General features: G+C 38.6%; 1 protein-coding gene across 1 annotated transcript in view; it reads left to right on the top strand.

Moving 5' to 3' along the window:
• Positions 1 to 13,525, top strand: part of rabgap1 (RAB GTPase activating protein 1) — a 73,871-nt gene that overhangs the window by 28,750 nt on the left and 31,596 nt on the right. Inside the window, exons 8-14 of the mRNA XM_028463497.1 lie at positions 6 to 116; positions 913 to 979; positions 1,058 to 1,160; positions 3,339 to 3,508; positions 3,650 to 3,818; positions 5,223 to 5,316; positions 7,188 to 7,338. Coding sequence (XP_028319298.1) covers positions 6 to 116; positions 913 to 979; positions 1,058 to 1,160; positions 3,339 to 3,508; positions 3,650 to 3,818; positions 5,223 to 5,316; positions 7,188 to 7,338 — 865 coding nt within the window. The remainder of the gene's footprint in view (positions 1 to 5; positions 117 to 912; positions 980 to 1,057; positions 1,161 to 3,338; positions 3,509 to 3,649; positions 3,819 to 5,222; positions 5,317 to 7,187; positions 7,339 to 13,525) is intronic.

Genomic DNA, 13,525 nt, shown 5'->3' with positions numbered 1-13,525 from the left:
TGCAGCGCTGTAGCAAAAGACAAGGATAAGCAGAGCTTCAAGTTGCGTGCAGGGCTGGATAAGAAAATTGTCATTTATGTTCAGCAAACCTCCAATAAGGAACTGGCCATTGAGAGGTAATGTAACACACACACACACACACACACACACGCGCACACACACACACACACACACACACACACACACACACACACACACACACACACACACACACACACACACACACACACACACACACACACACACACACACACACACACACACACACACACACACTCAAAGTAACAGCCAGCAATTATAGCTGCATTATGTGTCACTATCACTTGTCAGTGTTAGTTTTTTTTATTGGATTTTATCAAGGAAAGGTTGTATTCACAATGCAAAAGACACTGTGAATTCCCAGGCAATATATTGCAGTTGTTAGATTAAACCTCTCAGAAGCTTTATATGTTGGGAAAAAAAACCCAGCAAAACTAAACTTTTCATCTGCTATATTTGAGAATTTTTGTGACTGCGACTGCCTGACACTGGGTTTAAGTGTACTGTGATGGTTATAAGGTTTTGATTAAGTCGAGTGAGTCCCAGAGCTGTCTGATTTTCCTTTGTTTAAAAAACTGATTCATATTTCTAACATTCTATTACCTTTTTACCGACATCCATCTTCACTGTGGTTTGTTATTGTTTCATGAACTTAGAGAAATTGAATGCTGCTGTGCTTAATAATTCCTTGTCCTGGTTTGTGTTACTGGGTCATCTTAGGAAGCTATTTGCGGTATATTATGTTTTACAACCCACTTCTCTCTAGAAATCGTTTTTTAAATGCCCGGTTCCCACTCTTACCCTACTCCCCTATTTCCCTTATGTGATCACACTCGGGTTCATCAGTCAATGCTTTACTGTTGTGTTTTTCAGGTGTTTTGGACTCCTGTTAAGCCCTGGGAAGAATGTAAAGAACAGTGACATGCACCTGCTGGACCTGGTGGGTGATCGTTTCTATGGTGCAATATTTGTTGTTGTAAGTAGTTGCTAACTTCCTTCTACTTACCCCCATCCTCAGGAGTCAATGGGAAAGAGCTCCGACGGGAAGTCTTACATTATTACAGGAAGTTGGAATCCCAACACGCCTCAGTTCCAGGCTGTAAATGAGGAAACGCCTAAAGGTAAGCGCCAGGAGTCTGTCTGAGATTATAAAGGGGTATTTAGACAGAGATGTGAAGTTATTGTTGTTATTGTCAATGTTATAATAATAATAATAATAATAATAATAATAATAATAATAATAATAATAATAATAACAAAAACACTCAGAATGTGCAAACCCACACCAAGTGCCAAATACCTTCTTTGTCAGATATCAAAATCCCTTAAGTACTTTTGATGTAATCCTGCTAAAAGACAAGCACATAAACGCCCATTGAATTATTACCTAATTTTTCGAGGAATAGAGTGCACCGCCGTAATGACCACTTGCCAAGAAATCTACAATATTCCTGGGAAAATCCACAAATATGCCACTCCTTGACACAAGTCGTACTTTATTGACTGATGAAGGTTCCCTTTAAACAACTCAGGCGGACAGCTGCTTTTGTTTTGATTAGGGGATTATCATATTTTTTTTTCAGGCACATAGTACCATTCTATAGCATACTCAAATAACTATGCTACCCAAAATTGTTTGGAAAATGCAACAAATACTAAAAATAACTTAAAAGAAATGTTCCTCTGTAGCAACACTGTTCATGACGATTTGATTTCCCCCCTGTCTCTTTAAGAAACTCCTTGTCTGACACACCCATGAACTCCCCCTTCAGTAGTTACGTCTGTTTTTCTGTGCGCTGAAGCTACATAGTTTTTTTCATGATCAATTGTGAAGGTACATTTGGTGTGGGTCAGGGTCTCCTCTGCTCTGACTGCAACTGGGAGTGCTGCGTGATGCTCCTGTGAGATTGACAGCCTGAGTGCTTTGGAACGGGGGAGGGGCTCACGGCAACACCCACTGCTCGTTGAGGACCATAACTGCAAAGCGATACATGCTTTCACGTCACTTCAGAGTCTGAAAAAACATCAGAAAAGTCTCAATTAACACTGATAAAAGTAGCTAGAGTTGTAGTTTTTGACAAAAACAGTCACGAAGAAGATCTGAAAAGTCACCAGATTTAGCGAGAAGGTTCCGAAGTTGGCCACACTTTGACGGCGGTGCGTCCTGGAAGCGGTGGGACGGGAGCAAGTTTTTTTTTTGCGTACATAAATTAGTTCAGACACAAGCCAGGGGTTTCTTACAAAAGTATTTAAAATAAGTAAATTAAAAGCTAAATCTGCAGAGGCGGGTGCTGTGGACTGAACTGAGGAGGAGAACATAGGAGGGGTCTCGTCCCCAGGCGGAGCCTCGTCCCCTCGAGCAAAACAGCAGGAAAATGGCCGCTGGCAGGAGATTCAAAGATTATTCAAAAATACGTGAATCACTCGGAGCAACACTGGAGGTATGATTTTCAAGAGGGAATGACACACCAACATAATATAAAGCTTGACATTTTTTTTGCGTGAAACCCCTCCCCTTTAAAGGAGATTCACGTGTTTTCTGATGAGTTCCAACTGACAAGTTTTCATTTACATATGAAGTAACCTCCGCACTGCTCCACGTCTGCATATCAGTCCATTTACAGCTGAATTCTGTTGCTTTGTGCTCTCTGTGTCAGTTTTTCTTATTGTGATCTTTACCAGCCTTAGAGTCGATACACAATCACTCCTGAACAAACGTAATGTCGTAATTTGGCAACTTTATGCCGTTCGTTATTTGCTTGTATTATTAAACCTGATTGTATCTTTTATTTACTCTTTTACTGTCATAAATTCGTACAAGCCCACAGCCCTCCTTGGTCCAGAAACTTCAATTTATTACTGGTATTTGCTTTTTATTTAAGCAAACAACTTTAGGCATAGAGAATGAAAACAAATATAGAACAGATATTTGACTTCTGCAGAATCTGTATACCCTTTTTTTATTTGGTTATTCCGTTTTTAAAACCAAATCACAATAATAAATAAACTGCGTGGTTATTTTGTTTTACTCACTTAAAACCAAAGCAAAAATACAGAAACCACAAAAACCAGACTTGCACCAAAATCCACATAGAGCGCTCTGCTGTGTTGGCGGCATCCATAACTTTAAATGAAGAAAAATAGTGGCCTTTACTTTGGGAAATATGGTACCTCCTTGGCGGAGGTAATAATAATAATCGTAATAATAATTTATTTAATGCATTAATTAATTAGTTTTAAAGAGATATTTAGTTTCATGAATCAAACACCAGTGATGATGCATTTGTTATTTTTTTCAGATAAATTCATGTATATGACGACGGCTGTGGACCTCGTGATCACAGAGGTGGAAGAGCCCGTCCGGTTTCTGCTAGAGACCAGGGTTAGAGTCTGCTCCCCGAACGACAGGCTGTTTTGGCCCTTTGGCAAGCGCAGTTACACCGAGACATTCTACCTTAAACTGAAACAGGTCGGTTAAAGCACCTCTGCTTTTTATTTTTTTTAGTCAGTTTGAAGAAACTAATGAGTTGAGCTGTAAAAATAATTCTTTGGATGATCTGCTTTTTTGCTCCCGTTTATCTGTGGTTGAATGTGTGTGCTTGTTTTGCAGATGGAGCGTAAGGAACGTAAGAGTCCTGCCTCTGACACTCTCTACGAGGTGGTAAGTTTAGTGAGTGAGACGGAGCGGGAAAGACGGAAGACCACAGCGAGTCCGAACATCATTCCCAGCGCGCCTGGTGCCATGGTCCCTTCCCCACCTGAGGATGAAGAAGAGGAAGGTGATAGATCCAATCTTCGGTGTTTGCCAATGTTTCAACAGTATTCAGTAAAGATATAGAATTTATAGATAGATTCATGAAGTAAAAAAGGGTTGTTTCATTGTGAAATTCAACTAAATACATCAGTACAATTGATTTAAGAGCAGGATATGAAAGAAACACGTTTAATCTTATTTAAAGGAAGCTGTAAGAAGCCTAAAGTGGTAAAGAGCGGCATGAACCAAACTTTATTCGTGCCCCTAGCATACATGTCTAAAGTTTGTGTATATTTTTTGGCTGATTGTGTTCTGCTGCAAAGTTCAATCTTGTTCCTCTGGGCAGTAAAAGATACAGATCTGTGATGTGTGTGATTCTAAGGCTTGTGTTGGATCACACGCTGTTCGGGACTGTTTGTACTAAATGGCTACGTAGCATCAGTTATGTGTGTTTGTGTTGGTTTTATGAGAGTATAAAAAGAGAAACAGGTACATTTCCTGTCTGTGTTTGTCTCTGTGTGTCTCAGGAACCCTCTCTATCTGTTTGAATCAACAGTTGAACACCACAAGATGTACAGTATTTGATTGCAGTCAGAAAATTCTACTTTTTTTCCTGAGGAAAGTCAATGTTTACTCAGTCATAACAGTTACTTTGAAATGAGATGGCCACCGATGATTATGATGATTACTTAATAAAATATGAAACCGTTGAATGGTTACAAGCTATGCAATCAAGAGTGAAGCATCAGATGAATTGTTAGCAAAGTAATCAGTGTAATACAAAGAGGAAAGATGGTTTAGGGTAAAAGGGTCGCTTTATTTAAAAACAAAAATTTGGGAAATAGATACATTACCTACTGTAAGTTTCTCCTTTCCACTTATTTAACTTACTTATTTTGTTTTAGAATTTACTTTTTTACTATGATTAATGAATTAGCCAACTTTTCCTGTTGGCCAAACCTTACCTTTGGGTTGTATGTTGGACAACTATTGACACATTTGTGTTGCAGATAGGATTTTGTTAAAGAAGCTGCAGATTGTGATGAGATGCAAAGTGGATTTTCCTAAAATATTACAAAAATGGTAACTTGTACAAATTTTTACAATTAGTTAAAAAGTTGTTAGTTAGTGGCTAGTTAATGGGAACTTAAATACATCCTATGAAATGTGATGAAAATGAAACAATTGCAAGAATTAATTCATGCAATTGTTTGATATTGAAATATTTATTACCTTACTGCTAGTTTTCCTTATGATGAATGAATTAACCAACTCTTCCAGTGGGCCAAACTTGACCTCTGGGTTGTATGTTGGACCACTATTGACAAGGCTTTATTGTAAGCACTTATCTTATTTTGATGACTTTAGCATCTTCTGTTCTTTAAATTGTTGGCCTTACTTCCTCTTGTTTTCTTTGCTTTGTGTGCAGATAATGACGAGCCCTTACTCAGTGGCTCAGGTGATGTTTCGAAGGAGTGTGCAGAGAAAATCTTGGAAACCTGGGGAGACTTGTTATCCAAGTGGTAAGTTTGTTTTGTTTTTGTTTTTGCCTTTTTGTTAACTTTCTCTTTCTCCATCTAACTGCTCTGCAGTAATGGTGCACAGACGTAACACAGACTGTAATCCATGTCAAAGGGAGAACTGCAGGCCGTTGCTTTTATTAGGTAGCTTATTAGGATGGCTTCTTACTCACACCAAGTAGAAACTAGCCCTAATGAGCTTTAAATTAACCCCGCTCACACTCGATTATGTCTCACTGTTTTTCCCTGTGCTTTTAGAGGGAAATATATCCTTTGAAAATGTAATATATTAAAATGTTTGTGTTTGTGGCATGCCTTAAAGGTGCGGTCCGTAACTTTAAGGTACCTCCCTCCCCGCTGCTTTCTTGAACTGCTTCCAAAGTCCCTTCTTCAGAGGAGCTAACAAGCTAATGTTAGCCCGACAGCAACATCACAGTAATATAACATGCACTGTTGAAAGCATATTACTGCTACTCTTCTCTCTCTCAATGTGCACACACTAATCTAGCAGCAGCAGCATCAACAACACAGTGTCACTCACAGCTGTCCACACGGAGCGTGCACACAAACAAACACATGCACTACAGAGTTCTAGTGTAACAATTACAAATCAAACATATTGTAAATCAAGCAGCAGTAATTACCTTTCAGGCAGAAAAGTCACCAATTCCATTTTCTACTCCTCCAGACCATAAACTGTAAAAAAGTCACTACCTTGCTATGAGCATTGCTGTGTTTTGGCCACTGCAGAAAGGGGCGGGGGCTGTGAGCAACAGGTGTCAGACAGTCCATCAAACACAACCCACACACACAATGGGACTCAATGAGCCTGTTTTTTTTCACACAAACTACTAGTTTCATGTCAGGCTGTCCTTACATAGTGACAGCTTTAGCAAAAATGACAAAAAGTCACTTTTATAAGAGTTACGGACTGCACCATTAACGATACAAAAGGATGTCAAGAAATTAGCTTTTCATCTTTGATGAATGAAAAAAAAGAATCCCTACTTGGGAAATAAATGAGTCATAAGACCACCTGATATAACAGTGTGATCATTGTCAGTGATTGTGAGGGTGAGACTTTGCTGTTGTGTTGGATGTGACAGCAGAGATCACGTTGTTGCAAACCATAAAAAGCCTTTGAGAGTCTTCCGCCCGAAGGATGTCAACTTAACAGTACATGCATACTGGCATGCACCAGTTTTGCCTCATCATAAAATTGCATAACCTGTCTCCCACAAAATAATAATACAGAAAAATGATGTCGAGGGGGGAAGGAATTAGTAGAGAGGAAACTTAAGGGAATTATCAGAGGTTTTCTGGGATTTTTCTGTCGCTTCCTGTCAGACAACTGTTGGTAGGAAGGTACAGCTGTGGCTCCAAGTTTGCTTGCTCCTCTTTTGTGTTTTGAACACTGTCGCTGTCACTTACATCAAAGGAAAACAGTTGCCCTCAGCTCATTTCACACTGCTAGTGTCTGTTTCCATATGGCTTCCATTGTCTGTTGCTTGTTCAACAAGCTACAAATAAGATGGAAGCAAAACTAATGTCAAAACAAAATGGGAAAAGGTGTGTGATCTTATGTAATGTTTCTGTAAAGAGAACCTATGTTATTTGAATAATTATATTGCTTTTATTTGTACATCTTGGTTATGAAACTCACAAAAAGAAGATGAAAGATCTAATTTCAAAGCCAATAAAATAATTGTCTTACTGCATATGTAGTAAACACGTGTGCAGAGAAAATGTACTTTGCAAATAATGATGGAGTTGGCACGTTGTACTACTAGGAAGATAAACCTAATAATCAACATTACCTAAGCTGGAATTACTACATCGTTATGATTTAGTGTTTGACTCACCTCTCCTCCCAGGCACATGAACTTATCAGTGCGTCCGAGGCAGCTGCCAGCTCTGGTTCGGAGCGGCATCCCCGAGGCACTCCGGGGTGAAGTTTGGCAACTCCTAGCTGGCTGCCATAATAATGACCACCAGGTAGAAGAATATCGCACCCTTATTACAAAGGTAAGGTTTGACTTGAATCAAATTGACGCTTAATGTTTTTAGAAAGTCTGTCCTTTCTTATGGTGACAAGGATTAGACTTTTCACTGTGACTTTGACTGATATCTGTCCACATTCTCTCAGTTCATTCCTGAACCCTTTCCAAGGGTTACACCATTTCAGATATCTCATTTCTCCCTGCAACTCTTTATCATCTTTGTTTTGTTTTGCTTTGCTTTATTATTAATGACAAAAACACAAACACGTTGGATGATTTTTTTTTCTTTTTGGGCCTCCACTTGTTTTGGAATTGATGTGTTTATTGTTTTTACTGGCTGCAGGGCTAGAAATGATCTTATTTAATAAGAGTGTTGTTTGCTACTAACTTGTGATATTAGCCCATGTCTCCTTGTGAACAAAAGGGCTGATTACCAAAGTGTTATGCAAGTGTTTTGTGCCGGCAGTAGTGGCCTAAAGGTTAAAGAAGCGAGCTTGTACTGGAAGGGTCAGAGAACACAGTTTGTGCATGTAGAACATATGGCAATAAGCCTTTTCACACTCTGGAACTGCGCATGCGCGACCTGCGAGGTCATAGGTCGAGCGGGTTATAAACGTAAACAAGCTTGTTTACTCTGTTGATATTTCAAACCTAACAGCGTTTGTAATGTTATTCCAGAGATTGTTAGTGTTTTAATATTGTTCATATTATTAATATTACACACATTCAGACTCGAGGAGGTATCCAAAGTTTTACGCTGATGCCGATTTTCGCCGATCCGAGCACTTTTAAAAACTGATGGGAGCAGCAGTATGGAAGCAAGGGCAGTCCCCTCGGGGACTCGCTTCCACCACTGTTGAATGAGAACACAGACTACCTGGGTCTCCAGCTGGCGGATTTTTACTCTACCCGGGAATAATGCACGTAACAGAGCGCTTTTGTTAAACCGATGGAAGAAACAGTATTAACGCGATAGACCTCCTCTGTTTCCATATTCCTCTCCCATTGATGGGACTCTTTGAACAACAAGCCTCAACTTCCAGGGTCTCCAACGAACTCTACCCAGGAACGACGCACATATTCGGACTGAGGGAGACCATGGCTTGCCTCTGATCTGAGCACTTTAGTAAAACCGAACTGAGAAACAGTATCAAAGCGACAAACCTCCTCTGCTTCCACACTCCTACAAGTTTTTAACTTTTGATTATGTATTTTCTGTATTTACTTTATTGTTGTTGGTTTCTTTTTCTGAATTGTGTGATTGTTTTAACAACTGTAAAGTGTTTTAGAGTTTTTGAAAAGCGCTTATAAATAAAATATATTATTATTATTATTATTATTATTATTATTATTATTATTATTATTATTATTATTATTATTATTTTATTTATTTTATTTTATTTATTCAGTTCATTTCCGACATGGTTGCATTCACAGAAATTCATTTGACATTCAGAGCAAAATCACATCATTGTTTTTTTTTTTTTTTTGTCCTTTTTTTGTCCTTTTTCATGCCGGAAAGGGCGACGGAAAAAAGCATTATGCTTATCCAGATCCGTCCCCTAATTTGAACACAGATAATTTTACATCCAACCTCGTTTCTTCCCTTTTTTTTTTTTTTTTTTTTGTCCTTTTTTTTGTGATGTGTTCTCGTCTGCAGTCATTGTTCCTGTTGTTACTCCTCTTCACTGTCTTTTTCCTCCGTGTTTCCTCGGGCTTTCTTTTCCAGTCGTTGATGGGACAAGAGAGATTTCCGAGTGTGAAAAGGACAGTATGAGTTCTCACTGTGAAAACGTAAAGTTACGAGGTCCACCATTCACTAACCAAGTCCATAATTATTTTTTATTAAGCTATTATTTTAGTTACATTTACAAAATTGAAGGAAGTGCACAAGATGGACAAGTCAATAAGTGAACTGGAGTAACGGCATCAGCTGAAACAGTTTGAAAAAACAGAATTGTCAGCTCGTGTGCATCATTAGCTTTAGCAGCTAACTCAGTCTTTCTGCCTCGGAGACCGATACCACGTTTACGCAAAAATAATTTCATGGAATCAACGCTCAAATGGGAAAAATAATCTAAATCTCTGTCAAACTCGTTTCCTACTCCGTCAGCCATGACGAGTTTATCGCTTTTGACCTTTGACCTAATGCGTAAGTACTGAACCAGTGCGAGAGTGTGAAAAGGCTTATAAAGGTGAACTATCAGCCCCCAAAAAAGTGGAAGATATCCACTAATGCCCCAAACATGTGGTCTATTTTTTTTTTTTTTTCTTTTCTGATTCATATTTTCTTTAATCACTGTTTTTATGATGTAAGTGTCTTTGAGTGTCTTGAAAAGTGCTTTTAAATAAAATGTATATATACACGTGTTTGTCTGTGTCATCCTGTGCAGAAGGTTCACAGGTCACTGCAGCCTGCTCTGCACATTCAGCTCACTTGTGCTCTGAACTTTGTGTATGTGTGTGTGTTTATGTAATTCTTTCTACCACAGCTCTGTCCTCTGTTCTTACATAAAGGAAACATCCTCGAGCAGTGAGCTGAGTCCCAGGTGGTGAAAAGATGTGGGCTGTTCCCTTTAGTCCCCTTTACTGTCCTACCCAACTTTCATTTACCTTCCCCGCCCTTTTGGTCATCCTTCCATCCTCTCTGCTGGGTTTTTATCACCCCATGGGCTCGTTTTCAATATTCCCACTGTTGCTACCATATTCTTCTGTGCAATTAGTTTTGAAACTGATGTAACACAAATTTTGTGTTGCTGCTCTTTTAGCGTAAATGATTTAAAGGGATTCTCAGCTTTCATTCAGACTACAATAGTAATAGATGACAGTGCCACCTCACAGTGAGTTGGTTGGTAACTCATTCCAGAAGCACCAAAGCATTCCAAGCTTGTACGTGAGCCAGAAAACCCACAGAGCAGAGTATGGAGAGCTCATGCAGATACATTCAAGTCTATACACAAAATTTGTTTTCAGTTCACTTTCCCAAAACCAGATTGCATTTGAAAATTAGGAACAGTTGAAAGGAAACTAAGAAGACAATTATATTGTCGGACTGCCAAGTATACGTTGTGGGAAATATGAACTATTTGCTTGAAAAAATAGAGCATATGAATGAAGTTAGCTACAGAATTTTAGGAACATTTAAACACATCACATATTGGTTTGCCTACTAAATGCTTGTAAATAATTAGGGAAGTCTGGATTTGCATTAATGTTGCTATTCTTCCAGTTACGAATTAAAAAGCCCTTTTTTCCAAGCCTATATTTAAACCCTGCACATACCATACTCATGAGCACGGTTATAATTTGCCACTGTACTCTCTGTATTCAGCTGTTTTATTGTGTGTGTTTAAGTCCTTATGCCTTATTAGACCATTTGCACATGGTGTCCTAGCTGGTTCCCTCCTTTGTTCATTAACCCCGCCTGAACTTTCAGTACATCCACATGCCTGAATGTAGGGCTTTGATGAATGTAGGAGTAGAACTGAAGGTCTTAACATTTGATCTATTCTTTCTCTGTGAAGCCCTAATGAGTACAAGTGTAGATTTTAATGCTGGTAATTAAGACTGACACAAATAGTAATGCTGGTTAACACATAATTGTTGTTGGCAGCACACTGGTCCAGTGCCAGAGGATCTGAATCAGTGGACAGTTATGAAGGACTTTGCGATAGCGGTTTTTTGAAATTTATTTTTATTTTTTTTATAGCACTGTACCATTGCTACTCCTGCAGAACTGGGTCAGCATTGATTTTCACTAGCAAAATTTTGATGATCCTTTTCTGTTCAAGCTATTTCGTTAGGCTGTGGTGCAGGAAAACAGGTCAAAGTCATGTGCTTTGCAAGTAAATTACCTTTGTACGTCATTAACCCAGTTTGTAAATTCAATGGAATGCATAGGAAAAAGGGTTTAAGTGGTTCTTCTACCATTAACAGTGTTGTATATCAACATTTGTTATGTTGGCTCTAATGTTGGACATTATATTATTTTAGAAAAGTAAGTTTCTTCTTTTGGGGAAAAAAAAATCCACACGACCTGTGACAACCAGATGGTTTTTTTGTTTTTTTTAAATTATATTTCTATTGAGTTCAAAAGGTTATACCCAGAGTAAGTATTTCAGTATGTCCAGAGTTAAAATCAAATAAAATAAATAAAACCAAGTTTATTGAGTTATTTTGTTACTTCCCACCCTTAGTTCACAATCACACTCATTGAGCTCTTCCCAACCAGCCCTCTGTTTTTTATTTTTATTTTTTTTAAGGAGTTCCACAGTTCCACTTGTCTCAGCCACGCAATGACCTGTCTGCCAATCTTTGTTTTTGTAATTACCTCTACATAGACCTGCGTGTGCTCCTATCAAGTTGAGTTTCTTAATGAGTCTATCAATATCTGCACACCTGTTGCTGTTTACCTTTTTTTTTTTCCCTTCTTGCTGTTTTATAAGCCAAGTCTTTTGTATGACTAAGACTTCAACCTTCCCGTCTTTGTCTTTTACAGTTAGGTCAGCATTTGTGCTAAATGAACATAGTTATATCTGATTTTGGATTCAATTTATTGCCCAAAGGTCTAGAAAGTCAGATGACAGAAGTACAGGAGGATTCTTGAATCCAGTGTTTGTTTGAAATCTTTCTACCGCAGAGTGTTTGTGTTGGAAATACGTGCTCAACACTCCTGACTTTGCCTGTCTTGTGTTCATCTGACATTATGTTCTACCTTTAGGCGTATCATTCAACGTTTTTCTTTCTTCAGAAGTAGAAAAAAAACAACTATTTGCATGCAAACAATTTTCTGGTAAAACCATTTAATAGGTTCTCTTTGTAACTTACATAACACACAAGGAATGAACTGTTAATCCGTTTGACAAATTTACCTGCAAGTCAGTCACTTGACTTCCAGCAGTTCACATGTGTGAAACTATTTCAGTTGTGTAATTGTGCTAGATGTAATATTGAATCCTGGTGCGAGCATCTGAGTTAAAACTTTTAAGGTGGATTTTGAAGTTACCTTTCCAATTCTGTCATTAAAATAGGTTGTAATCGACTATTAGTCGTCAGTTTTTTGCTCCGTAAGCCAAACTATTGCAGATGCTGTCTAGTAGTTATTGTGCAAAAGTTAGCATTTAGAGGGCATTTAATTTGGTTAAGGATCAACCTGTGTCTTCTTGACAGTCAAGGTGTCTCACTCTCTAGCTAAGGGCAGGTGAAGTTATTTTTAAAAACTACCACTTTTTTCAGAAAACCCTCAGGGTATTTTAAGCAAATTAAGATGACTGTCTTACTGCATCCAACCTCGACAGACATGGAACATTGTGAGAGAACTTGCTTGTTGATCTCAACAGTCCTGTGTGGTTTTAAAGAAAGAAAGTGTTCTTGTCTTCCGAACAGGTTGTTATGGCTGAACAAATGCCAAGTTGACAATAGCACGAAAGCCATTTTTTTTGCAAATATTTTATCCTTTGAAGGCTTTGGTCTTAGGGTTTTAATCAGCTATTTCTCAGCTGATCAAAAACCTGCAAAGCAACACATACACTCATATTTAATCATCTGAACATCGACGCAAGTTAAAGGAAATTATGATTTGGTTTAAAAAGAAAAAAGGCTAAAGCAAATGATGAAGTCTGTTCTTTTTCAAATACAAATACAATTCCTCCTGCTTGCTGCCCTCTTATTATGAACTTTTTTTTGTCAGGTGTGTGACAGCAGTTGAATAGCCATCCTTGAGGTGTTGCTAAACAAGAAAAGCATAATATAGAGCAGAGTTGTTCTTAGGTTGACAACACAGGAACAGTACATCACGGCCCCTTTTCATCTTCCCTTAACAAGCTGTTTCTTCTTGCTGTTTTTCTGTCCTCCCTGCTCTCTTCTGATTTGGACTGTTTTTCTTTTCACTTCCTTCCTCACCCTTTTCTCCCATTTGTCCCCTTCTTGTTGCCCCTTAGAGTTTAACTGTAGTCTATTTTTAGCTCCTCGTGTGGTTGGCAGAGGAGGTGCGTGAAAGCATGGGAGTGTGTCTGGATTGCGGGGTAGAAAGGTGCATGCCTGTCTGAGTGTGTGTGTGTATAAAGAGATGATGTGGGTATGTTTGGGCCTCTATCACGCTACATCACATTTCCTATCACGAGGCAAGCACTGGAGTCATTAAGAGTCAGATATGAGACAATGGCACTCAAAATCTCACAGTAATTACTACCCACTGAAGTTGCTAATTTTAG

The sequence above is a fragment of the Gouania willdenowi genome, chromosome 12 (genome assembly GCF_900634775.1).
Source record: "Gouania willdenowi chromosome 12, fGouWil2.1, whole genome shotgun sequence".
Classification (NCBI taxonomy): domain Eukaryota; kingdom Metazoa; phylum Chordata; class Actinopteri; order Blenniiformes; family Gobiesocidae; genus Gouania; species Gouania willdenowi.
This window is presented reverse-complemented; position numbering and strand designations above follow the sequence as displayed.